At 42.9% G+C, this 26,977-nt stretch overlaps 1 protein-coding gene across 11 annotated transcripts in view; it reads left to right on the forward strand.

Annotated features, from left to right (window-relative positions):
- Positions 1 to 1,160: 1,160 nt before the first annotated feature.
- The window catches only part of Ppm1b (protein phosphatase, Mg2+/Mn2+ dependent 1B), a 58,649-nt gene continuing 32,832 nt past the window's right edge, over positions 1,161 to 26,977 (forward strand). For 3 of the 11 annotated variants that reach the window (XM_076558914.1, XM_076558919.1, XM_076558911.1), the window contains exon 1: positions 2,333 to 2,466. Coding sequence is in view for 2 of the 11 variants with exons in the window: in XM_006986510.4 (XP_006986572.2) it covers positions 24,367 to 24,439 (73 nt within the window). In the remaining 9 variants the exon portion in view is untranslated. Of the gene's footprint in view, positions 1,771 to 2,332; positions 2,467 to 9,802; positions 9,856 to 23,798; positions 23,977 to 24,350; positions 24,440 to 26,977 lie in introns of those variants that run through there. The other 8 variants (XM_006986510.4, XM_006986511.4, XM_076558916.1 and 5 more) reach the window with 7 other exon arrangements.

The raw sequence follows: 26,977 nt of genomic DNA on the forward strand, positions 1-26,977 counted from the left end.
GGGCCAGCCTGTAGAGCATTTGCTCAATTAGTGATTGATGGGGGAGGGCCCAGCTCAGGGTGGGTAAGGCCACCCTTGGGCTGGTGGTCCTGGGTTCTATAAGAAAGCAGGCTGAGCAAGCCTTGCAGAGCAAGCCAGTAAGCAGCACTCCTCCACGGCCTCTGTATCAGCTCCTGTCTCCGGGTTCCTGCCTTGTTTGAGTTCCTGTCCTGACTTCCTTCAATGATGGACTACAATGTGGATGTGTAATCCCAATAAACCCTGTCTTCCCCAAGTTTCTTTTTGGTCATGGTGTTTCATTGCAGCAATAAAAACCCTAAGACACCATTCTTATCCTTGAGGTCCCAGAAAAATCTGAATTGCAATCAAGTGTTTATTTCTGCCACGTTCACCGTGGCAACTGCTTCAGAAATATGCCCTTCTTTCCAAAGGTGAGTAAATTGTCCCAACTAACTTATACTTAAGCATGAATGAGGTTTAAAATGTATTTCAAAGACTTGTGTGTATATCAACGCTTGTGTGTTTAAAAATCTCTTAAGGTAAACGTTTAAATGCCCCATTACACTTTCTTTTGGAGGAATGAATCTGGTTCACTTTCTAGCCAAATCTGATTGCTGGATGACCATTTCCGTCATCTGCTTTATAGAAAGAACTCCTGTAATTTATTCTGGATTCATCCCGGTCTCGGTGAATCATACCCACAGGGAGAATCCTTTATATCATCACTACTCTAAACACACGTTTCAGTGATCATCTACCATCCCGGTCTGGGACTAGCTGCCAGTTTACTTTTGTATCTCATTTTACCCACCACGTCTAGCAAACTGCAGGTGCTCTTGAAAGAGGGGAATGACCTGGTGAATGTCAAGAGCCTAAAAAGGAGTTTTTAAAAATCAGCGCTTCCGAAACAAAACACGCAAATGCGAAGAGCTGACTGGTAGGCGGTCCTGGTGAAGAAGATATGAGGACAACCTGAACCATCACAAAATCCTCCTGAAGGGATTACCTGTCCCATTTTCTCAAGAGGCTCTTCAACCTTCTCAACTTCCCGCCCACTCTCCTCTGCTGGAGACAGGTCATGCAGGTATCCCAACAATGGGGCACTGATTGGCCAGAGATGATTTCATTGTTAGGGAACATCCGGGCCCCTTTCCCTCCCTGCAACACCTCCCCGGTGCCCTACGCGCCAGTTTTCCACTCCCGCGTGCGCCCCACCCGTGGCCGAAACAAAACAACGCCTCTCTCCAGGCCCCCCTTCTCGACCCTCTCCGTGCTCTCTCCCTTCAAGTCTCTACGCCGGAGAGAAGAGTCTATCGCTTCCAATGAGAACCTAGGGGCACTTTTCTAGCCAATCAGGAGCCGGCTCTCTCTACTCCGGGTGGGACCAACCTCCACCTATTAGCGGACTGCCCGTTGGTTCTTTTATGGAGTTCGTTTTCCGCGAGGCTTAGAGGTCACAGAACTGCAGGGTCCGCAGACTTGGGGCTTGGCCGCTTCCGAAGACTAGCCAATCGCTTTTAGGATAGTTTTGCGCGTTCATTTAAAAAAAGCCGGAGTGTCGGACCTGGAAAATTGGCCTCGTGACGGACAAGCAGAGAAAGCCAATGACCGGAGGGTCAGGCCTCCATCCGGACCAATCAGATAAGGGAACCGGTCTCCAAGTGGGCGTAATTTGACAGACGGAGGGCTCTACCTATGGCTGCTAGGGTGGGCAGGCCGGTGACGTCGGGAGGTAGAGCAAGGCGGAGGCGGGGCTGAATAAAGTAAATGGTAATAAAGGGTTGGGCCTCACTGAGGGGCGGTGTTTGATGGATAGTTGACCTTGCCAATTAGAGGTGGGCAATGACGCCCAATGGGAAATTAAAGTCACAGAGGCGGGGCCGCGTGGGCGGGGAAAGCGAAGCTCCGAGGGTCCTGGGGGCCGGACTGGGCGGGAGAACGGAGATTGACATGCCTTTCAGCAAATCGTGAGCCGTAGCGACACGCGCGGAGTCCCAATGGGTGGCTGCGGTGGGCGGAGCCTGCGGAGGGGCGGAGAAAGGCGGCGGTGCGGGGAGGGGGTTGCAGAAGGAGCGGTGCGGCCGCTGCTCAATGGCGGAAAAGCCGCTGGTGCTCTGACCGCCTGGTGTCCCCCCCCCCCGGCAGTTGCGGGGGAGTTTCCTGCCGGCGCGGTTGGAGTCTCTGTTTCTCCGTGTCCGGTGGCTGGAAGATGCTCCAGAGAGACCAGGCTGCGGCGGAGGAGGTGGCGGCGGCCGGGTCGGCAGCGGCGCTGGGGTGGAGAGAAGGCGGCGGCGGCGGCGTGAGGGGCCGAACGGTGTAAACAGCCCGGGCGGCGGCGGTGGCCGAGCCCCCGAGGGCGAAGCGGCGTCGGAGGCAGCAGGGTCGCGTCTTGGGAGGAAGCCGGGGGCCGCGGGCGGCTGTGCGGCGGGCGAGCCCGCGAGACCTCGCCGCCTCCGTGCGCCTCAGGTAAGGCCGCTCGGCGCCCAGCGGAGCGGGGAACGGCCGTCCGTCCGGTTTGCGCTCCCGAGGGCCGGGCTAGGCCCCGGCCCGGGCCGCCGCCTCCGCTCGCACTCGAGGCTCTGGGGGCGGGGGGGAGGGGGCCGCGGCGAGCGAAGAGTTTGCCGGCTCGCACGGAAGTCTGCTGCTTCCCCTAGCGCTGGGGCGTGTAGGCAGCGCCCATGGGCGCGCGGGCCACCCCAGGCCGCGGCTCCACCAGTCCTGCACTCGGGCTTTGAAAACACCACCTTTCCGCTTTGCTCTCCGGGTCGCTTTCTGCCCTCCCCGGCGCTCGGCTTCACTTCCTTGTGAAATCTTTGGTTTTTTTTTTTTTCTGTCTGTGCCTCCTTCCTCCTAAAAAGTGCTTTAAACCGTTTCTTTTGCTGCTCCTAACCAGACTCGGGGGTCGTGCCTGTGTGTGTGGTCCTCTTCCCCACCCCCCCGCCAGCCCCCAACCCTGTCCGAGATGTTAGGGTGTCGTGCTTAACAGTGTGGACTTCTTAAATTGCTACGAACTCTCTCCCAGATCTATTGAAGGTCCATTAAGAATAGACTGACCAGTATTATTTGGCGGATCACTTTTATATACTTTTAACTTTAAAAGTCTTTTTTTGGGTAGGGGGGAGTATCATTAAGCATAGAGTGAAAATAACCCCGAAATAATTTTCCAAATGAAGGGCTTGATGAATGTTGGAACTATTTCTTCATTTTTAAAAAAGTTGCATGACCTCTAGTACCAGTTTTAGCACCCCAGGAAGCTTGCCGATCTTATTTGGCAAAAAAATGGCTCTTAAGCATTTGCTCGCAGCCCAGATTCATCAGTATTCAAGCGCTTCTAAAAACAACTTGGAAACTTAAAAACAACTACGAAACACACTCTTGATAGCACAGTTAGAGAACTTTTAAAATAGGCCCCACATGTATCACATAAAGCTGGCTGGAGCCGTGTAGGGGATTATTAGGGAATTTGAGTTGTCTTCGTGTTTTGTGGCTATTTTGGGAGAAACGTTCTTTTTCTGTTAACAAAGGTTTACAGCTACTGTGATGTGAGAATTACTGAGGCTTATTGTGGGATTAGCACAGGAACTCTTTATATCTGAGTGACTCCATGGATGGAGAAGTGGTAGATTGTGCGGTGCAAGTCACTGTATGAGAGTGTAAGTCACAGTATGTTCTGGTAGAAACATGCCATGGCCACTGAATGTTAATAGATATTATTTCATTTACTTTCTCTGTTGTGCAATCACAGGGTTCCTTTTGTAGGCTGGCTGTGAAATACAGCATCTCTAAATAAGTATGGAGGTTATTCTGATTATTATTAGAATTTTCCAAGAGTATAGACTTAAAAAAACACATACTTGCAATAATTCTTAGGTCATAGTTTTTATTTAAGACCGGGGCCTGGGGGGCTCATTATGTAACCCCAGCTAGCAGGTGTGGAAATTCACTGTGTAGACCAGACTGGCCTTGAACTCAGAGAGATACACCTGCCTCTGTCTCCCAAGTGCTGAGCTTGAAGGCCTGTACCACCACACTCAGCTAGATGGTGATTTGTTTTTCTTTAAAGAAATGCTTTTGTAGGCCTTCCAAGTGGACAGTGAGTGTGCTGTCAGAAGAGATTTAATTTTTTTCTTTCACTGTTTAGAATTTAGCTAGTGTGTCCCTCCCCCCAATTATTAAAGATTTTTTTTTTTTCCTTTGAGACTGGATCTCAAAATGTAACTCGGGCTGGCCTTGGGCTCAGTGTAACCTATGCTGGTCTCAAAGTGATCCTCCTGCTTCAGATTCTTGGAATTGCAGTGTGTCACCATCATTCTTGTCTCTTCATTTTTATATTGTTTGTATTATGAGTGTTTGCTTGCCTGTGTGTAACTGCTCCACACGGTGCACCGCCATGTGTGTGCCTGGTGTTGGTGGAGGGCAAGAGAGTGAATGGGCATGAATGAGGTCTCTTGGAGCAGGAGTCACAGGCTACTGTGACCTCCCATTTCAGTGTTGGGAACCCAACCCAGGCCCCCTGCAGGAGCAGCAAAAACCTCTCATAAAGTTCTAACACAGTTTCTGCCTGGGACCCTGTGTGTTCATGTGTCATTGTATGTTTTCACTTGTGTTTTAATGTTGGTTATCTTGTTTCTGTGAAGATTTCAGTAGTGAGAGAGCCTTTTTAGTTTCTGTGATGGTCACGTCAGTAAACACTGTTTCATGTTAGTAAGTCACATAATTACTAAATCCCCTACGATTATATCATCAAAAGGAATGGGATGGTGTCTAAATAGCTGTGCTTCTAAGAACAGTTGATTCATAAGTTGATATGGTCAGAAAAAGTAGCTCTTGAAAGTTAGAATGTTTTCTCTGGTGGATAGTTTTTAGTGGAAACCTTTGGGTTCAGCTGTAATACTGATCCACAGTCTCTTGGCAGCCTGCCATAGTATCACCTAGATATGGAGATTTACTACAGACTATCAGAGCCAAGAGTGGAAGGTCCGTGTCCCTGTACATGAGTTGGTGAATACTTATTTATAGTATATGATATTGGGAGTGAATGTTCTCTCCCTCCTGCCATTGATGTTGTAACATATGTGATCTATATTTCATGAGTATTTATGTGTTACGTGTAATCATTTTAAAGTATATTGTAACCTTACCTTGCATAGAAAGTAGGAAAATAATCCCACTGGTGGATTTTTATTCTCCTGGCACTCAGGAAGTTGAGGTGAGATGACTGCAAGTTTCAGAGGCTACAGAGCAAGGCTGCCTTAAAAAATATTAGTACCATGAGCCAGGCGGTGGTGGCGTATGACTTTAGTCCCAACACTCGGGAGGCAGAGCAGGCGGATCTCTGTGAGTTCAAGGCTACAGAGTGAGATGCAGGACAGGCACCAAAACTACACAGAGAAACCCTGTCTCGAAAAACAAAATAAAATAAAATAAAAATAAAGAAAAAGATTAGTACAGTGAATAAAATTAACTTCTTAGAAAATGTATTTTGTTTTCCACAAAATGTAATTTTGATGATTTATTGTTTTTTTTTTTCTCTAAAAGAGAAATTAGGAACAAATAATGGTATAAGAATAATAGAAGTCTTTTTGGTTTTGTGTGTGTGGGGGTGTTTTCCCAACTTCAGAATTTAATTGAGTTTATTCATGCAGTAGTTTCAGGTATGATTAATGGACAGACATTTAAAAGAATGTGATAGCTTTAGATTTCCAGTGATTCTTCCTTGTCGCTTTTTTTTTTTTTTTGGTTTTTTCGAGACAGGGTTTCTCTGTGTAGCTTTGCGCCTTTCCTGGAACTCACTCGGTAGCCCAGGCTGGCCTCGAACTCACAGAGATCCGCCTGGCTCAGCCTCCCGAGTGCTGGGATTAAAGGGGTGCGCCACCACCGCCCGGCTCCTTGTCACTATTTTTTTTCTTTTTTTTCATTTTATGAGAGAGAGAGTGCAGTAGCACACATTCTTGAGGGTGTGTGTTGCGGGGTGTGTGTGTGTGTGTGTTGCGGGGTGTGTGTGTGTGTGTGTGTGTGTGTGTGTGTGTGTGTGAGAGAGAGAGAGAGAGAGAGAGAGAGAGAGAGAGAGAGAGAGAGAGAGAGAGAGAGAGACCTCCTACTTGTCGCTTTGCAAGGTACGTGAGTGGACTTCAGACCTAGTTCTCTCCACCATGTGAGTTATAGGATCAAACTTTGTGCCAAGGCACCTTGACTCCCCCAGGCATCTCTGCAGCTCTTGTCTTTTACTTTAGTGAACTCATTTTAGAATTAGAATGACCCAGCCGGGTGGTGGCGGTGGCGGCAGCGGCGGCAGCGGCTGTGGCCGTGGCGGTGCCTGCCATTAATCCTAGCCTCTGCCCAGTAGGCAGAGGCAGGCGGATCTCTGTGAGTTCGAGGCCAGCCTGGGCTACCACGTGAGTTCCAGGAAAGGCGCAAAGCTATGCAGAGAAACCCTGTCTTGAAAAACCAAAAAAAAAAAAATCTTAAATTGACAGAACTGACCAATTTCTAGCAGTTAATTTAATGAGTACACTTGAAAAAGTTAAAGTTCCAAAAGTTCCATAATTTGTACTTTATTACCCCCTACCCCCCCACGCCCCCTTTTAGACAGGGTCTCCTTTATTGCAAGCTGGCCTCAACTCTCAGGTTGGCCTTGAACTTCTGACCCTCTGCCCCCACCTCCTGAGAGCTAGGATTGCTGGAGTGCACAGGCCTGTTCGGTTTGTGTGCATGGCACTAGAGATGGGAAGGGATTTGTGAACTCTAGGCAGGTGATGATCTTCCCAGCTTCTTACCTGTCTGTTTTTGTGGTCGTTGCTTGCTTTCAGTGTTCTCTGCTCACTGTACTAGTCTTTGGGGTAGTTTTTGGGTAATCACCCTGTTCTCGCCCCCTGATCACCCTCCCTGCCTTCCCATTTTCCTCTGCTCATCGTATGGAGCCTAGGACCTCAGAAATACTTGAAAATACTCTATCACTGACTACAACCCCAGCTTGTTTTCAAGTCTTTTTACAGGTAAAACATTGCTTATTTGAGTCAGTTCTCTATGTAGCTTGAGTTGATCAGCCCGATCTTTCCAGCAGCTGTCTCTAGTCCTCCCAGAAAGAACACCCTCTGGGTGAACACTCAGTAGTGTGATCAGGCAACTAGGTTGGTGAGGATAAAAAAAGAACCTTTTACTAACTTCCTGATGGTAACAGTTCCAAATTTGTATGTAATACTATGTTGGAGATTTAATTATTTAAATCTTAGTAACACCTAGTGTCCTAAAAAATGGGAATGTCATGATAGCTCACTTTTTGTTGTTTTGGTCGAGGTGGGATTGAACCCAGGGTCTCATACTTGCTAGACAAGCCATGTGTTACTGAGCTGCATGCCCAGCCCATACCTTTTTTTTTTTCCTTTTTCATATTTTAGAGTGCTCTATTTCCCCAGTTTAATTTTAGTAGAAACATTGTGCTTCTGAAATAAGATCGTGGGCTGGAGAGATGGTGCAGTGGTTAAGAGCACTGGCTGCTCTTCCAGAGGACCTGGGTTCAATTCCCAGCACCCACATGGCAGCACCCACAGCTGTCTGTAATCTACTTGCAGGGATCTGACACCCTCATACAGACAAATGTACACACAAGTAAATGAATAAAATATTTAAAAAATGAAATATGATCATGACATAGAACACTTCTGAAGTGAAGTTACTTTTATTAGGTAATATGTGACCATATCTACAATATGTTGGCATAACATATACCTTTTTTTGTTTGTTTTTTTCGAGACAGGGTTTCTCCATGTAGTTTTGGTGCCTGTCCTGGATCTCATTCTGCAGACCAGGCTGGCCTCCAACTCACAGAGATTCTCCTGGCTCTGCCTCCCGAGTGCTGGGATTAAAGGGGTGCGCCACTGCTGCCCTGCTCATATACCTTTTTTCTGTTTGTTTGTTGTTGGGGATTTTTTCCTTTGAGGAATCTTACTATATAGCTGCCTCCCTGGCTGCCTCTAGAACTCATGTAGACCAGGCTAGCCTCAGACTCAAAGAGAACTTCCTGTCTTTGCATCCACCTCACCTCCTAAAAGCTGGGATTAAAGGATGTGGATCACCAAACCCTGCAACAATAGCTGTTTTAAAATATTACTTTGAATAATTGAACTTCAGAAACTCAATAGTTTGGTCACTTGTAGTTCACACACTAGACTATTAATATTAAGGCTTGTGACATTTAAAGCCGTTTACCAATTTGAAGCTCTTATGACTTGCCAAATAGATTGTATGTGTATGTGTGGTACAGGGGTTGGACACTGTTCTTACACTAGTGTACTCTAAGAGGGAGCCCCGTGCTGGCCCTAAATTACTTAATACTTCAGTGTTAACTTGTTAAGACTGGAATAGATTCAATGTTTCCTTTTGGAGAATTTTGAGATGTCAGGTTTCCAGGCCAGTCTGGCTACATAGTGAGATGCTTACCAAAAAAACAAAAACAAAAGTCAAAAACCAAAAACCAAATGAACAGAAAGGAGGATCATCAAGGTTGTGGTGTTTTGCTTTACAGTAACTTCTTGAAAATTAATAACTTGACTTTAGAAACCTCGCTGCATAGAAAACTTACTTTGTATCTGTGTGCAGGATAGGACCCAGGAGCAGAGGGAGGGTCTGCTTCTTGGAAGCTGTCTACTGTTGAAGGGGCTTCTTCTAGGGATGGAGCCAATTATTAAGAGAGAAAGGGAGGACAACATCTGTCTCTAGGAGTGTTGTGACTTTTGTTTATTTAGAATGACCTTCACTTCAAAATAGATTGTTAGTGAAAAATACATTGTCTCATGGAAACAGGAAACCTTTCTTTTCTAATGAACTGAAAGGGTGCTTAAATTCTCAGATTTATGGAGTAAGATTTATAATATAAATGAAAGTGAAGCATGTGGGTAGTTTGTATTTGGTAGGTGGTGAGTACCTGAGAAGAAGCAGGATTAGCAAAGGATTCGTGGATGAATTTAAAAATCTGAAGGAGCCGTTGGGCGGTGGTGGCACACCCCCAGCACTCGGGGAGGCAGGCAGGTGTGTCTCTAAGTCCAGCCTGGTCTACAGAGCAAGTTCCAGGACAGATAGGACTACACAGAGAAACCCTGTCTCTGTCTCAAAAAAAACAATTTTTTTTCAAAGTAGTTTTAAGCTTGAGGGTACTGTCATTGGTTCTTACGTGGAATTGTATTTTATTTTCTTCATTGGGTGTGATATGCTCCAAATATTGCAAAGGGGTAGATAGTTTACTAGATGTTCCTACGCGTTGGAGAACAGGAGCTAATCTGTTACTTGCGAGTGTCTAACCCTCTGGGCAGTATAGGCCCTCCTACCCCAAATAAAACATCATCTCCGAGGTAAGGGCCTGGTGTTTCTACTCAACGTTTTACTCCTTTGTAGTCTCCTACAGATGAGAAGTAATTGAACTCCAAACGGTCCGTTGAATGTTTGGGATGCTTTCTGTTTTCATTTACTCTAGGCTAAAATCTACAGAGAAGTAAAAAGCTCACAGTGGTAATGTATTTAATATGTGGCTCTCTGTTGTCCTTGGGTTTGCTGAGTGCTTTGTGGGAGCACGGTATCTTTCAGGCTGGCATGAACAAAAGATGAAACCCCTCCCCCAGTAGATCTTATGTTCACGATAGCCGGCGACACTTGGGTTCACTGTACGGCTGAACTTCCTTTCGGGCTGGCCTCAAACACTCAGAGAGCCTTCCAGGACGTGTGTGCTTTCTGTGTGCATTTAAGAACCGCTAGAACTTACCTGCTGGTTCTGTTTGCTGTCACTGTGTTGCCTAGGCTGCCATGGAACTCCAGGGCTCAAGTGACCCCCTGCCTCAGTCTTTCAAGTCGATTGGACCACAGGTTTGTGCTCCCATGTCTTGCTGAGCTTCACTAGTCTTAAAAAAGGAAAGGAAGAGTTTTTGTATAATTGGCTGAAAATTGGAGTGTGTTAAGAAAGAGGAAATTGTACTTATGAGAGACATGAATTTCAGTTTAGAATGGGACTCGGAGAAAATCAGTACTTGACTTGGGTGTTTCCACTTACTGTCCAACTTCAGAGAGGTGAATTTCTAGGAGGGAAAGTGGGGGAAGGGGTAGGGTAGTGGGAAGAACACACTTCCAGGGGGTCTGTTATTGACAACAACGAGAGTTGGGGAGAGTCCTAGACCTAGGTAGGAGGGCCCTGCCTTGGTCTTCAGAACCAGTGGCTTGGGATTATCTGTGAACTGTGTTGTTTGTGTTGGGAAAGGACCTTGTTCTGATTCTGTTCTTAGCTGAACATAGCTGAATGGTTGATGGCTGAGCAGTCGCGTCTGGCAATACTGCCACTGAAATACTTCTACTTCTGTCTGGTTATTGGACAGTTCAGCGGAAGACTGACAGAGCCAGTTTGTCATTTGGCTGTGTGCTCAGATTGTTCTTCACTGCTCCCTGTAGTCCGTGACTCTGCTGTGTCCCGAGGGGCTTTTGCCTCCCCTGCACTGTGAATTTCTGCAGGACGCTGCCCTACTCCTGCTGCAAAGCAGGTGCTGTGTTCTGCCTGCTGTAGCCAGTTGTGTAGCCACAAAAGCTCTGTAGCCTTCCGTGTACGATACTGTTGGGGAAAGATGTTTGTCTTGAGGTTGCACAAGCCTTCCATGTTAATCTCAAAAGAGCCGAGTCTTTCTAAAGTTTGATTCATGGTGATCTTTTCGTTTATGAGCCACTGAGACTTGTGATTCTCCTTGCAGTGAATCAAGATTAGGTTTTTACTTTAATGGGAACTTACTTGTGTTTGTTTGTTTTTTGAGACAGGGTTTTTCTGTGTATCTCTGGCTGTCCTGGAACTCCATTTCTAGCCCAGGCTGGCCTTGAACTCACAGAGAGCCACCTGCCTCTGCCTCCCGAGTGCTGGGATTCAAGGTGTGCGCCACCACCGCCCAGCTATATTTATTTACAATATAAAAATGAACATTAGTTCCATGTATGACCTAAGACACCATGTTAATCCCACCCATGTCAACCTTCACATTCCTTTTTTTGGGATGATGGGGCTCGTACATGGGGTCTTGAGCTTGCACTCTAGTGCTGAGTTGCATACCCATAGCCTCTTAGAGTTTGCTTGGTTAATTTGAAATTGAATGGTTGATGAGCCTAAACTTGGGGAAACTGGCTTTCAATAGTTTAGGAATGTCTTGATCAAATTGTAAAGTGTAAGGGCAAATTTTAGCTTAATGTGTAATTGTTCTCAATTTTTCTTTATAAACAAAATCTAGTTTGTTAGGGTAGTGTAGGTTTGCAAGGGTCAATAATGACTTAGATTACTCCTTTCCAATATAGGTTTGTGTGTACTTAAGGTTATTTGCTCGTCTGCGCTTATGCTATAGTGCAGGTTTATGTGTGTGTGTGTGTGTGTGTTGTTTGTCTGTTTTGCTGATGTCTTTTATTTTTATTTATTAATTTTTTTATTTTAGGTGTGTGGGTGTTTTGCTTGTACGTATGTCTGTGTATTACATGCATGCAGTGCCTGTGGAGACCAGAAGAGAATGTTGGATCATCAGGAACTGAAGTTATGATTGTTAGCCTGTTTGTGGGTGCTGAGATTTGAACCCAGGTCCTCTATGAGAGTAACCAGTGTTCTTAACCACTGAGCCGTCTTTCCTGGTCTGCTTGATTTTTAAATACAGGGTGATCACCAAATTTAGATACACAGATGTCTATACAACAGTTTATTGATGATTTATTACAGGATATTAAAAAAATCTGTGTTCAGACAGTATGATCAATGTATAGAAATAAATTAGTGTATCATTCCAGAATTATATTGTATGGACAAATTATGGGAGTCAAGTATTATATATTTTGAATATAAAGAATTGGAGCTGACCAGAATCATATTGGCCTTGCATTTTAAAATGACTGGGAGGACTTTATAGTAAATCTCAATTTTTAAGCCCGTTTAGATTCTTACTAGACATATATGGCTGATGGCTACTATCCTGGACAGCACAGCTCGGTATTCTTGTCTATATTTGCTATATTGAGTATCTTTTGTCCCTCCCAAAATGGTGGAAATGATTATTTCAGTGTGGCTTTAATTTTGTGTTTTCCTATTAGGGAATTTGCATTTCCCCCCCTCAGGAGTAGTTAGTCAACATTCTCATATGTTTACTGGCCATAATTTCCCTTTTGTATGTTTGCTATTATCATTTGTCTAACTTTCTACATTCTTGTTTTTTTTTTCAGTGATTAAAAATGATGGTAGATATATATGAACATGTTAGTACTTTGCAAAATACAGGTGTTAGTTACTGTTCACTTTTAGAGATTAAAATTTTTAGGGATTGTGTGTCTCCATGAAGTGATGATCCTAAAGATTGTGACCTAAAGATAGTTAAAAATTCCCCAAATAGTTTAAAATACATTGAAATGAGTGCCTAGAGTGATAGTACTTGAATGTTAAAGTAATAGAATGTGGAGGGGTGGGGAGGGCAAGGTGATTTCATTATAACTAAATAGTTACTATATTTCTTTTCACTAAAGAAAGTTTGTAATTTGTTCTTCATCTTGCTTTGTCTTTCCTTGGCCCTAAAAACTTGAGGATCCATAAGAAGGGCCAGGCTGAGTGGATTCTGGTCTAGAGCCAGAACATTCTCAAAAACAGCTGTCATACTGGACTAATAGGGACTAGGAGGGGCTGCTTTATGTACATCGGGGAAAGACAGCAGGTGGTAGGGATTTATTAGTGTGCCTTCTGTGTGCAGTAAGTGGGTGCTTTAAAAGTGAATCACTAAAGGCAAGTGATGAGGGGGTGGGATAAAAAGCTTAGGATGCTTTTTTTTTAGGTACCTTGAAGGATTGGTTAGCTAAATAGAGAATTTAGTAGGACAAGTAGACTGTGAGATGGGCATATGTACAGTGTACCTGAGCTGTGTAGGACTGAGGCATGGCAGTTTATAGGCTAAGGTTCTGATTAAGCTAGACTACTGGGTATTAGTATTTAGTGGGTTTTTTCTTAAATATGAGAAGCCATCACATCTTTCTTGGGACGTTTAGAGTTATTTAAAAAAACAAAAAACTGGTGAGTGGATTAGAGAAAGGGTAGATGATGCCAGTCAGGTTAGTCTAGGGAGGAGACAGGTGTTTTAGATGCTGCTGCTGAAGACTGGAGTGGTAATATTTAACAACACTAATGGAACATGTTGTCTTCAAGAATAGTGGTTGGGTTTGTATTGGAAAAATGTTGATTTCTGCTTTGGAGCACAAGAAGTGTATTTGTCATTAATACTAGTAGGTAGATTGAAATAGCAGGTTGTTTGGGTAAGATTTTTATTTATTACACTGTAATTGAACAAGTAGCATATTCGAACTTGATGCATAAAATTTAAAAGTTCATCTGCGAAGTTAGCAATAGGTAAATCAGCGTGGTTATAGAGGGCAGTTTAGGCTGAAAATTACGTATTGTGTGTGGGCCACCTCAGTTTAACTTAGGAGACTAAATAAGTGAATAAAAATGAATGAGTGCAAGTGTTTCCAGAAGGAAGAGTTAGCAAGAGTGCTGTGCTGTGCTGTGCTGTGCTGTGCTGTGCTGTATAGTACCTGGCTTCAAGCCTCCCTCTGGGATGACACTGATAAATAGGCTAATCTAGCCAACTAGGCCATCAGTGTCTGAGTTACCTTCCTGGTAGATTGGTGATTTGGTGGCTGAAATGGCTGTTTGATTGTTGTTGTTTAGATTTTTTTTCTCATGAGGAACCTTCTTTGTACTTAGACATGTTGGACCTTGTACAGCTGTGTTCCAGGGTGAATATTTCTGTGGTATTAGGGCTGTGACTGTGTGTGCATAGTTCTTATTCTATTCCTCTTCACGCGCTCTACTAAAATGCACAGTCAGATCTATAAGTTACATTTCTCTAAATACTCACGAAACCTTTGCCTGTCTCCTCTAGTTTGCCTTCTATAATTTGGACCTGTTTGTCTGGGAGAGGGAAAATAAATGACAGAGCTAGAAGTCAAGTCCGTGCACCCCGAAGTTGTTCCACTCTCATTCCTAATGGAAGACTGTTGAGATGAGGAGGAAGAGTTATTTATTCCTGGGCTTGGTGACATTAAAAAGGCTATCTCTGTCAGTATTTAAGTCAAGCATGAAATGATGACAAAGTCCAAAGTAGTACTTGCCTTTGTTTTTATCATCCAGGTAGCTGAGGACAATGCAAGCCTGACTTTAGTTCAGCACTGCTAGCTGGAAAACCAAAAACCAACAATTCTCAGCAAGGAGAGGAATTCTTTTACTTTTAAATACTAAGCTTTTAATGTACACATGCAGGTTGCTGATAGGCAACCTTAACTACATTTTGGACTCTGCTTCAGTCTCTTTAAAATTCAAAGCCATGAAGGCAGTTAAAGAGGAAAGAAACAGGCAGCTGATAAACACAGCATACACAGATTTCAGGCATGCGTATGTGAAGTGAAATAAACCAGGCACAAAGGAGTATGTGTCTCATGGGATTTCATTTACATGAAATTCTAGAAGGAGAACTACTCTACTGACGTAGCCAATCGCTGACTGCCCTAAATCTGGGTGGGGCGGACTTGACGGGAGTGCAGGTGCTTTAGAGGGATGGGGATGCTCTCTCCTCTATTGGGTGGGAACACCGCAGGCACATTTGTAAGACCTCATCAAACTATGCATAAAATGGATGCATGTGCATATATGAAATGGATCTTACGTGTCAGAAGTCAAAGCACAACCAGGACCTTCAGCCACAGGAGCAAACTTGGTCAGCAGAGGAGTGGAACTGCACAGATTGGAGTCACGTCCAGTACTCGAGATTTTCATAGTGAGCTCCCCTCCTTAGACAGTAAAGCTGGTGAATGTTAGTAGCTCTGTTAGGCTGAGAGAATGACATGGCAAAGAGGGAAATTCAGATAAATGCAGTTGTACGCGCATTCTCCATAACGTTCTGATCAAGTCCACTCACATGTATGGTTTTCTGTGTTTCTGCCCTCCACCCCACCCCCATGGCTGGTTTCAGAAGTCATTGAAAAGATTTCAAAAATAAAGTAATTTAGAGGAATACTTAAATCCAGTGGAACCTAACTTAACACTTGAGGGTTCAATGAATGATACATGAAAGGATAGTAATTTTAAACATTAATATTTATTCATTTGTCAGTTGTATGAGGATAGTAGATGAATCGATCTGAACTTAAGTCTTGGTTGGTAGTAACAGTAGGTTGTGATTTGTACATTTTACATTAAGTACTGATTTAAGCAGTTATCCTGCAGCATTGTCTTTCAACCTACACTACAAAGTCTTCATATTTTATATTTGAGACGTGCTCCATAGCCCAGACTGGCCTGGACCTCGTAGCAGTCCTCCTGCCTCAGTACCCAAGTGCTGGGATTACATGTGGGAGTCACCATGCTTGTAGTTTTGTTCTGCCCCACCCCATGCCCCCACCCCTGCCTCATCTTTAAGACAATATGTTGTAGAATATTATTTTAAGGTGTGATACTTTTGTTTATGTTACATTTGTTTAACTCTGTGAAGCTGTGTTACTTTGCCTGTCTAAAACACCTGATGGTCTGATAAAGTGCTGATCGGCCAGTAGTGAGGCAGAAGAAAGGACAGGCGGGGCTGGCAGGCAGAAATAATATATAGTAGGAGAAATCTGGAAGGAGAAAGGAGGAGGAGCAAGAAAAGGAGAGACCAGGGGCCAGCCACCCAGTCAGCCACAGAGTAACAGAACAAAGGTACACAGAAATAGAAAAAGGTAAAAGAGGCAAAAGATAGACGGGGATAATTTAAGAAAAGTTGGGCCGGGCGGTGGTGGCGCACGCCTTTAATCCCAGCACTCGGGAGGCAGAGCCAGGCGGATCTCTGTGAGTTCGAGGCCAGCCTGGGCTACCAAGTGAGTTCCAGGAAAGGCGCAAAGCTACACAGAGAAACCCTGTCTCGAAAAACCAAAAAAAAAAAAAAAAAAAAAAAAAGAAAGAAAGAAAAGTTGGCTGTAAACAAGCCAAGCTAAGGCCAGGCATTTATAATTAGAAATAAGCCTCCATGTGTGATTTATTTGAGAGCTGAGTGGCAGGCCCCCAGAAGAGCATAAACAACACCACCACCAAACTTTTGAGGGTTTAAATAATTGGGTCAGAGTTAGAGTCATTAAGTAGTGAGCTGTTAATTGACTTGGTCTGTTTCCTGCTCAAGAGAGGAAAGGGTGGTAATCTGAAAGACAGGAACCTAATTGGGGATTTCTGCAAGTTTTGTGTAAATGAATGTTGGTGCCAAAGAATCTGGCCTTTGTGGCTTTCACAGTGAGTGATAGGGCAGACATGGATTCTTAGCTGATGGCCGCCGCCGCCGCCGCCGCCGCCGCCACCACCACCCGGCTCTTTTCCTGGATTAGTTTTCCCAAGATACATGGCCCCCCCATTCAGTATGTTGTTTTGAGGTTTTATTTCAGGAATGTTTTTTTGACTTGTGATATTTAGCATTTGCTCTGTTCCATTGCACTGGTTTCCTCGTATTTGTGAACTATCACATTCATGTTGAACCAGCCCCTTATCTGGTGTTGGAATTCCAGGAATATCTGGTTCAAACTACTGCTTCATTATCATTTCAGTACAAGATGGCACTTATTCCTAGTCCTAGGAATAAGGGAGATAATTATCCAGAGAGCTTTATATTTGAATTGAGAGGGAGAGGAGCAAGGCTAAGAGGACTTTGATTGCCTGAATTGATATCTTGCTAACTGTGCATGTTTGGCTAATTTCTTTACCTCTCTGTTGTAGGTGTAGGTGTATGCAATGTTGTCAGCATTGAGTAAATGCCTTAAGTTGTTCTGTGGTTCTGTCTGATTGAGTACAGTTCTAGAGAAGTGTTTGACAGTTGATGACTTCTTCATCTGTAAACATTTCCTTGGCCTTCAGGGGTGCCACTCTCTTGAATTCACCCCAACACTCATAGTTGCTGATTCTTAACAATCTTTACTTTCTTCTTTCCGCCTCTTGATTAGTAGATGTTGCCGTACCCTAGAGCAGTGGTTCTCAACCGTGGGTTGTGACCTCAAGGGGACATATGTCAGAGATTTACATTACAATTCATAACAGTAACAGCATTATGGTTAGGAAGTAGCAATGAAATCATTTTATGGTTGAGGGTCACCACATCATGAGGAAGGGTTGCAGCATTAGGAAGGTTGAGAGACACTGCCCCAGAGCTTGTTTCTTCAGGCTACTCGTTTTTTGGTATTACACTCAGTGGGTTTAATTACCTTTTACTTGCTTCCAAACATGTCTTCAAATCCCAGTTCCTCCTGAATATCATATTCTTATATCCGGCTGCCTGGATGAAGACTAGGCACCACCTGACATGTACATCTTTTCTATTTCAAGTTGCTGTTATGTCAAAGACTAAATCAGGATTTTTAAACTAGGGCCTATAGACCCTCACCTGTATCTGTGGATGAAAAAGGGGAAGGGTTTCATTTTCACTAATCTCTAACTGAAATTTAGTATTTTCTAAGTAGAGTGTAGGTCCAAATCTCAGTAGCATAGGACTACTTTTTGACTTGTCATTTTTAGAAAACATAACTCTATGATATTATAGTCGCTGCAACAATCTCAAAATATTGCCAGGCTCATTGCCACCATTTCAGAGTTAAGCCTGCCACTAGGTCCTGTCACTGTCACTAAACAAGACGTGTTAGTTTGGGGTCTATAGTAATCCAGATTATTACCACATGCATCTTAATGTTTCTTGACTTCTGGTCCCATGTATTGTAATACTTTAGCCTGTTTTTTTATCTGTCATTTAAATCATACAGTATATACTAAAAGTTTTAAAAATTAATTTATTTTTATGTGTGTGCATGATTTAGCTGCATGTATGTTTGTGTACCATATGTGTGCATTACTTGTGGAGGCCAAAAGAGGGTGTTGAATCCCCTAGAACTGGAGTTATGTAGCTGAAGTTTTCCTGTGTCCTGCCTGGTCTGCAGCCGCTCAGATCCAAGTAAACACACAGAGGCTTATATTAATTAAAACTGCTCGGCACAAATACACAAAAGAAAAAAATTACGTTGTTTCTGTTGACTTACACAGCTCTAATAGTCTTAAGTATTTTGATCATAGCTTCAGTGCTGTCTTTTATTAATTCTGTAATTACTGTTTATTAGTATTCTTTCTTTATATCTGTTTTGCATTAGTTTTCTTCATTTCTAAATGTTATATTATTACTGTTAGAACTGATACTCTTCTGGAGTGAGAGTTGGGGATCAATTCCCAGAGTCATATATATTATGGTCAGCTCCTGTTTTACCACTGAACTATGCCACCCAGCCTGACGGTCCATTATTCTAAGTAAAAATGTTTATGTAAACTGTTGACTGATTTTTCAGTTAAACATCATTTGATTTTCTGCTGTGAGAACTCTTTCTGTGCAATATGGATTCTGCTTTTTGTTCAGAGGACATTGTAACCCCATTTTTATCCCCAAAAGCATTTGTGAAATTTTTAAATTGTGTTTAGAAACAAAACAAAATTAGACTGGGTGTGCTGGTGCGTGCCTTTAATCCCAGTGCTCAGGAGGCAGAGGTTGTAATATGCCTTTTTTTATGTGATGATTTGCCAACCATACATTTACATATGTTTGAATTTTGAGAAAGTACTAAAATTCCCCATGAAGCCTCCTTCACTCCCCTTGAAGACAGAGTTTCAGTATATACCCCAGGCAGGCCCAGAACACCCTGTCTTTTTGCTTTGGCCTCCTGCTTGCTGAGACTACCATCAGATTGCCTCGTCTCATCTGTCTTGAAAGTAGTTTTAAACAGAAAATTGACTAAGCAGATAAATTTAAACAAGTTGATCTTCTTCTATTTGTAAGTGTTAGACTAGACGTCTGTTAAAACAGAAGTGACATTTGTTTTGGCTAAACAGTTTCTATTCTACATATGTGTTTACATAGCATTTTCATACTGAACACAACAAATACCCTTTTGGGGACGTATTACACATTTGTCAAAGATATGAGTATTAATGACCATTAAATTGCGTGCTAAAATGATGCTTTGCCAAGAGGAGAGTCTTATGTTGGTTTATGCCAGCTCGGGTGGTGGAGGCTCATGCCTGTAATCCCAGTTACTTGAAAGGCAGAGGCAGGCAGATCTTTTTGAGTTCAAGGCTATCCTAGTCTACAGAGTGAGTTTCAGGACTTCCAGGGCTACACAGAGAAACCCTGTCTCGAAAAAGAAAAAAAAAAAATCACGTTGGGGATTGAACACAGGCTCTTGCATGCTACGCATGTTCTCTCTCAACAGACTAAACACCTCTACACCTGTACATTTTTCATCTCCTTTAACAAGTGGGATTTGCCTCCCTTCCTCTTGAATCTGATTGGGCCTTAGTGACTTGCTTGTAACTAGCGGAATGAATGCAGTCCAAACAACACTGTATGTAACCTCCCAAGAACTGAGAAAAGGCTTCTTAGGCAAGATGTCTCCTGAGAAAATCTCATGATGCTGAGGTTCTCACAAAGGGGAGCACACATGTAGGTACTCTTTGGGGCAGTCCCTTGGGGATTCCTAGCTAACATTCCTTGTCTATTCCCAATAGTCATGTAAATGAGCGTCAGATGATGGCAGTAGCTGTTCCCAATAATATGGCAAAATTCATGAGAACTATTTAGCTGCATTTATTAACGAGCAAATGTTGATACATTATTTTTTGAGATTTACTTTTTAATTTTTTATGTATATGTGTGCCTATGGGAGTTAATGTACCTTATGTGTGCAGGTGCCTGTGGAGGCCAGAGGGTCAAATCCACTGGAATTGGAGTTAGCCGGCGGCTGTGAGCTGACTGCCGGATACGGTGCTGAGGACTGAACCCAGATACTGTGCAGGAGTAATAGTGCTCTTAACTGCTGAGCTGTCTCTTCAGCCCCGTGACACATTATTAACTGAAGCCTGTAATTTATTCATATTTTATTATTTTTACCTAACTCCCTTTTCTGTTCCAGGATCCTATTACATGTACTACATTATGTAAATATACCACATTATGTAAATGTGCCAAATTATATAAACGTTCCACATTATATTTCAGTCATCATTCTTTAAGCCCCTTTTGCCTGTAACAGTTTCTCAGACTTTTCCTCCTTTTTATGACCTTGACAGTTTTGAGGTTGGATATTGTAAAGTGTCCCTATACTGTGGTTTATCTACTGCTTTTCTTATGATTAGAGGCTTTAGGTTTATTTGAGAGAGAAAGACCACAGACGCAATGTGCTATTTTCATCGTGTCAAGCGATGAACTTGATATGGATGTGATTTATGACTATTGGTGCTGACCTTGATCACTTGGCTGATGGTAATACTTGTCTAAATGGTGAAATTACTCCCCTCTTCCACCAATTTATTGTCTGTCTGTCTGTCTATCTATCTGTTGGTTTTTCGAGACGGGGTTTCTCTGTGTAACAGCCCTGGCGTCCTGGAACTCACTCTGTAGACCAGGCTGGCCCCGATTTGCCTGCCTCTGCCTCCTAAGTGCTGGGTTTAAAGGCGTATGTCACCAAGCCCAACTCAATTGTTTATTTTTACCACTATAGATTTGTGGGTACTTGTTTTATTTTTAGGGATATAATCCAAGTACTGTTTCTTAGATTATCCATTTTAAAAAGAAAGTCGTATTTAATAAACCCTAGGAATAGAATCAAATCAGAGTTTGAAATTATTATATAATATTGGCATTTTTTTTTCTTTTTTGTTTTTTTTTTTTTTTCGAGACAGGGTTTCTCTGTATAGCTTTGCGCCTTTCCTGGGACTCACTTGGTAGCCCAGGCTGGCCTCGAACTCACAGAGATCCGCCTGCCTCTGCCTCCTGAGTGCTGGGATTAAAGGCGTGCGCCACCACCGCCCGGCGGCATTTTTTTTTTTTTTTTAAGGGTACATTTCTAAGCTACTGTAGTAAGACCAGCAGAACCAGAAGTGGAAGGTTATCCTAACCTTATCAGGCATGTTAGTAGAAAAGACTTAACTGTGGCATGCCTTAACTTGACAGTTTGTGTGTATGTGGGTGGGGGTGAGGGTGCAAACTGACCTTGAACTTCTGATCTTCCTGCCAAGTGCTGAGCGTACAGATGTGGACCACCGTGTCCAGTTTATGTCCCACTGGAAATCCAGCCCTGGCATTTTGTCAGCTGAACTATATACCCCAGCCCATTACTTTTCATTTTAAAAAAGTAAACTTGCAGTGTAGAAGTAATTTTAGACATATAGGAAGCATATGAAGATAATGCAGAGAATTCCCTCAGACCTCTTAACTTGTTTGTATAATGTGAACTCTTTATATTGTGGTACAGCTGTCAAAACTAAAAATCCCGTTGTTATGATTCTGTTAGCTTTTCATTTGATCAGTTTTCAAAGCTCCTTTGAATTTTACTTTCTCAGTTGTAAAATAACTGTTAAGAGTGCTGAAGATAAGGCTCTGCAGGTAAGAATGCTTAGCTGTTCTTTCACAGGACCTGAGTTTGAGTCTCAGGATCCACATTGGGTAACTTAAAACTGTAACTCCATCTCCTGGGGGATCTGAGGGCACTGGCCTTGGAGGGCACTGGCACTCATGGACACATACCTATGCAGAGACACAAAATTAAAAATAGTAAAATAAATGCTAACCTTACTGGGTTGTTTCTAGGGTTAAATGATAGAGTGTGTGGCATGTAGAATTAATAGAAAAAGGCATCACTATTGTTACTTATTTTTCAAGTTAAAAAGAACAGGACCCTTGGAAGAAGTCTTTCCCATGAGCCAGAGGGGATCTCTGACACCGCTTCATCCTTTTGATGGGATGGGATTGGACAGATTGTGCTGCTTTTATGCACAGCCTGCCAGCCTCCACATGCTCCTCTACCAAAGTGTGCCAACTGTAGCCAAGGGGAGTTTGCAGTATCTCAGTACCTACCCTTGGTTGAAGCTTTTTTATTTGTTAGTGAAATTTAATTAAACCCTCTGATTGTTGGTTTATTTTTGATATGCTTAAAGAGTAGACTTGAGAATAGATAGGTGTCAGGCATTTCAAGTAATGCCTGTTATACAGTGAGGACGGCAGCAGTATTTGCTTCCAATAACTACATGGTATTATGAGCATCTGGCACAAAATTAAGATATGGGAGGACCATAGATGCCTTCTTAGGTGACTGTCATGGTTGTTCCTGCAGAGAATTTCAGACCAGATCCTCTACAGTATGCCCCATCATGCTGTAAAGAGCTGACAGTTCTTTAGGTATACATTGGGAAAAATGGGAATGATGTAGGAGAATGGAATTGTTAAGGAACACCCCCCATCCCTCCCCTACCCCCGATTTAGACTTGCAGTTTAAATTGCTTTGTGATGAGTAGTGTCTAAGTATGGTTATTCAGGAAGAGGGGCTTTAGGTACACCTAGGGAAAAGGAGGTTTATTCACTGTGGCTGCATTGGGAAGATGGACAAATACAGGTCCAGGGACCATTGAGTCCAGTCTCGGGGTCCTGACATGCGATTTAGTTACAGTTCTGGCCAAGGTATACTGACTGACCAGCCATGGGCATATGATTGTCTTCAGTCTCCTTCAAGGTAACCTAATGAGTTGTCAGAACTGTGTGAAATCTCTTTCCTGGAGACTAGCTGTCTCTCTGGTCGGCTCTAATACCCCGGCCTTTTCCTTCCCTGGTCTTTTTCTACCCCAGCATGAAACTCCTGGGGATTCTGAGTCCTTAGAGCCCGTTGACTCCATCCGTATCTGACAGCTAAAGGGAAAGGCACAAGTGTCTCTCTAGTATAAACCAGAAGACAGCATTAACTGTAACAGGTTCTTTTTATAGAAAATCTCGGACATCAAGTTCAAATAGAATACATTGGACTAGAGATGGTTCAGTGGCTAAGAACTCAAACTGCTTTTGCAGAGGGTACCAGTTTGGTTTTCAGCACCTACATAGGGAGGCTTACAATGACCTTTAGCTCCAGCTCCATGGGATCCAGTGCCCTCCTTTGGCTCCTGAGGACACTTTCACACATGTGCACACAGACATACAAAATATATTGAAATGGACCAGGTGCCCAGCTCTTGGAATTATGGATAGACCCATTTGAAGAAAGTGGTTTTGAGTCTCAAAATTCCTATAGCCTCTTCACTAGTCATATAAGAACCTTATTGTTATTTTGCATTTTTATATGTGCAAATATTACAATATTAAATAAGAATACAAGCTTTCGTTTTCATTTGTGTTACCATTTTTTTTAAAGTAGTGTTTATAATCCATTATTAGTGGAGGAATAAATTTCTATTTTATGCTCTTTAACGCCCCTCTTTATTTATTCTTTACATGTTCTGTTTTGATTTGAGCTTGAAAGGGTTAATCATTTTTTGTTGTTGCAGACAACAAAGTGATGCTTATTGGTTTTCATGTACTTATAAACAATAGATGTATTCTTCCCTTTTTTCTTTTCCTCTGGGTAGCTTTGGAGCCTTTCCTGGAACTCACTCTATAGCCCAGGCTGGCCTCGAACTCACAGAGATCTGCCTGCCTCTGCCTCCCGAGTGCTGGGATTAAAGGTGTGCACTACCACCACCCATCTGATCTTCCTGCCTTTTATCCTGATCCTGGATCTGCTTTCTGGAGCAAATGAATAAGCCCAAGAGTTAAGTGTTCCCTGTCAGTGCTGTTAGATGGGCTTATTCACTTCTTACTCATCTTCTCTAGTCCAAGACACCACCCCCACCCCAACCCCCACCCCAGCCTACTCCCCTAAGATGTGCTTTTTTATTTTCCTATTTCCTACAGGGCCTCTCCTGGCTGTCCTGAAACTCACTATGTAGACCAGGTGGGCTTCAAAATTGCAGAAATTCACGTCTCGGCCTCCCTAGTGCTGAGATTAAAGATGTGTGCCACTATGCCTGGCCCAACCATTTCCTAAAGTCAGTCTGTCCTCTTTGTTTCCAGGAGGGCACATCGTGAGGGGGTGCGTACTCTGTAGTGTGTTCCAGGATGTCCTGGAACTTACTGTGTATCCCAGTCTGCTCTCAAACTTTGCAGTTCTTTCCTGCCCCAACTTCCTTGGTGCTGGGAATTCTGCCACATTTGACTTGTGCTTCCTCTTTGGAGTTTCACCTCTACTTTGAGAGCTGCCACTAATGCCAGATCTTTCAGTGTGGCCTTGAGCTTGAATGTCATTGCTTTTTGCTGTCTTCATAGCTCACTGAGGATAGTAACCTCCAAGTAGCAAAGTCAGTTGGTCCTAAGTCTGTTGTCCCAGGCTTCAGAATGCACACCTCCTCCTGCTACTGTCCTGTGGATCTAGAATGCCTGTGGATTCCGTTTGGGACATTTCAGAACAGTGGGATATGTGCTTATGTTCAGTCCTTTGAAAGTCCACTCATTACATGAGGCTTTACAGATAATAGAGGGAGGTAAGCCTGGGTCAGGTAAAACAACTTTTGGCCTTGAGGGCTATGTACTTTTTACTTAGTTTTGCTGTCAAAAAGTTCTTTAAGCCAGGTATGGTGGCTCATGCCTTTATTCTCAGCACTCAGAAGGTAGGGTAGGAGGGTCAGGAGTCTGAGGCCATTAAGCTACGTGGCAAAATCCTGCCTCAAAAACCTAAAAAACAAACTTAAAAATTCTCCTCAAATTAAACATGCAAATTGGTGGCTCCTTCCCTAAAAAAAAATATAAAATTTAAATCTGATATAATAATCAAGTTTAATTTTGATTAAAGTTTCATATGACTGATTTGTTTGAATAAAGTTGAAATTAGTTTCCATATATATGTGTGTGTGTGTGTATAATATATATATATATATATATTATACACAGAGAGAGAGAGAGAGAGAGAACATAAACATTACCACTCAGTAAAGCAGTATATAGTTATTTGTCTGTGGTAGAGCAACCATTTCCTAGAGTGCAGGATGATGGTTAGTATATGTTGTTGGAAAGGCCTCTTAGAGTTTATACAATAGGGCATATTTGGCTGGAACATGAGGTATTTGTCTCCAGGTTTCTGTTGGTGTTGTTTCTGTTGCTATTCAATGCTGTGATAAATGACATCACCAAAAGCAGTTTGGGGAGGAAAGGGTTATTTCAGTGTAACAGTCCCCTATCACAGTCAGAGGAAGCTAGGGAGGAAAGGGTTATTTCAGTGTAACAGTCCCCTATCACAGTCAGAGGAAGCTAGGGAGGAAAGGGTTATTTCAGTGTAACAGTCCCCTATCACAGTCAAAGGAAGCTAGGGAGGAGCTGATGCAGAGGCCATGGAGGAGTGCTGCTCACTGGCTTGCTCCTCATGGCTTGCTCAGCCTGCTTTCTTATACTATCCAAAAGCTGTGTGCTCAGGGGCGGCACAGTTCACAGTTCATCAGTCAAGAAAATCTTTAATCACAGCACCCAGGAGGCAGAGTCAGGCAGATCTGTGTGAATGTGAGGCCCATCTGTCCTACATAGTGAGTTCCAGGATAGTCAGGGCTCCATAGAGAGACTCTGTCTCAAAAGAAGGAAAGAAAGAAAAGTCTCATAGGCCAGTCTTATGGAGGCATTTTCTCTGGTGTGATTCCCTCTTCTCAGATAATTCTAGCTTGTGTCAAGTTAACAAACACAATCCAACCAGAACTGTTGCCATCATTGTAGGAACTTGTTGGATTTTCCTCCAGATCTGGGCATAGTTGCTCGCACTTAGAATCCCAGCACTGGGGAGATGAAACAGGAGGGTTGCTGCAAGGTTATGACTACCTTGGGTTGTAGAATGAGATCCTATCTCGAAACAACACAAAGCAGGCAATAGAGACATCAGGGTAAAATCCTTAATGGTTTATTTAAAAGAAGTACTTTACTTAGGAAGTACATCTCAGTTGAACTGTGTCTGTTTCTTATGAGAAGTACCCCTATTGTGTACTGTCATAACTGTTTGAAGCAGTTGGCAGTTCACTTATCATTCAGACTCTAACCCCAAAATTTCACAACAGGAAGAGATAGATGTTCTTTTCTAGGAAAACAGATACGTGGTAGAGCTAGGAATCAAACTTAGTGTACTTAGCATGCAGGCATTCTTCTCCTTATTTCTCAGAGTTCATTGCTATAACATTGTGTGCTTGCCACATGTGTTTGTACTGTGGGCACAGGTAAGTGCACTTCTATTAGTTTTTTAAAGCACTAGAAGTCTCTTAGGACTTTTGAAACTATTTTGTTCAATTCTTTGAACTTTAAATGTGTGTATATACTTTTGTTTTCTGGGGTTCCTGTAATATGAATTATAGAGTCATTTCAATAAAATCTGGCACTAATGAGCTTTGTAAAAAGTCTTATACATAAATTTTCATAGCCAAAACTTACAGATGATACTATGAAACGAAACTTCAGTGGTTAAAATGACTTTATGACTCTTAATACATGACGAGACCTTATTATATACCTAAAAAACAAACCAGTATCCTAACACATGCTTGCATCAGTCCTGGCTACTCAGGAGGCTAAGCCATGAAGATTAGAAGTTTGAAGCCAGTGCGAACACAGGGAGACTTGTCACAAAACAAACAAACAAACAATAAAAAATAGAGATGCAGGTAGGCAGAAGTCCAGAGTTGTCTTTTCCAGCTCTCTGGATTAAGCCAATTTGATTTACCATGTGGAGGCCCTACTGCTTAACTGTTTCCCTCTTCACGGAGGCAGTGGTATAAGACCCCTTTAATTTGACTCAGGTAATTGAGATAGAATAATGTCTTCAAAACTTTAATGAAAGGTAGAAGATCCCTAAAAGGAAATAACTACAGAACATAGTCAAATACATAATGTAGTTTGTGCTTGTCTTCAGGTGATATACAACTTCCTTTGTGTACTATGATTCTTGATTGCCGTCTTGAGGTAGATCTCTGTTATTATCCATTCTCCTGGTCCCATTCTGGATGCACTGCTCCAGATTGTTTACCTGAGAGTGTGAGATTCTTGGTCTGCACAAGTTATTCCTCCCC

The sequence above is a fragment of the Peromyscus maniculatus genome, chromosome 22 (assembly GCF_049852395.1).
Source record: "Peromyscus maniculatus bairdii isolate BWxNUB_F1_BW_parent chromosome 22, HU_Pman_BW_mat_3.1, whole genome shotgun sequence".
Classification (NCBI taxonomy): domain Eukaryota; kingdom Metazoa; phylum Chordata; class Mammalia; order Rodentia; family Cricetidae; genus Peromyscus; species Peromyscus maniculatus.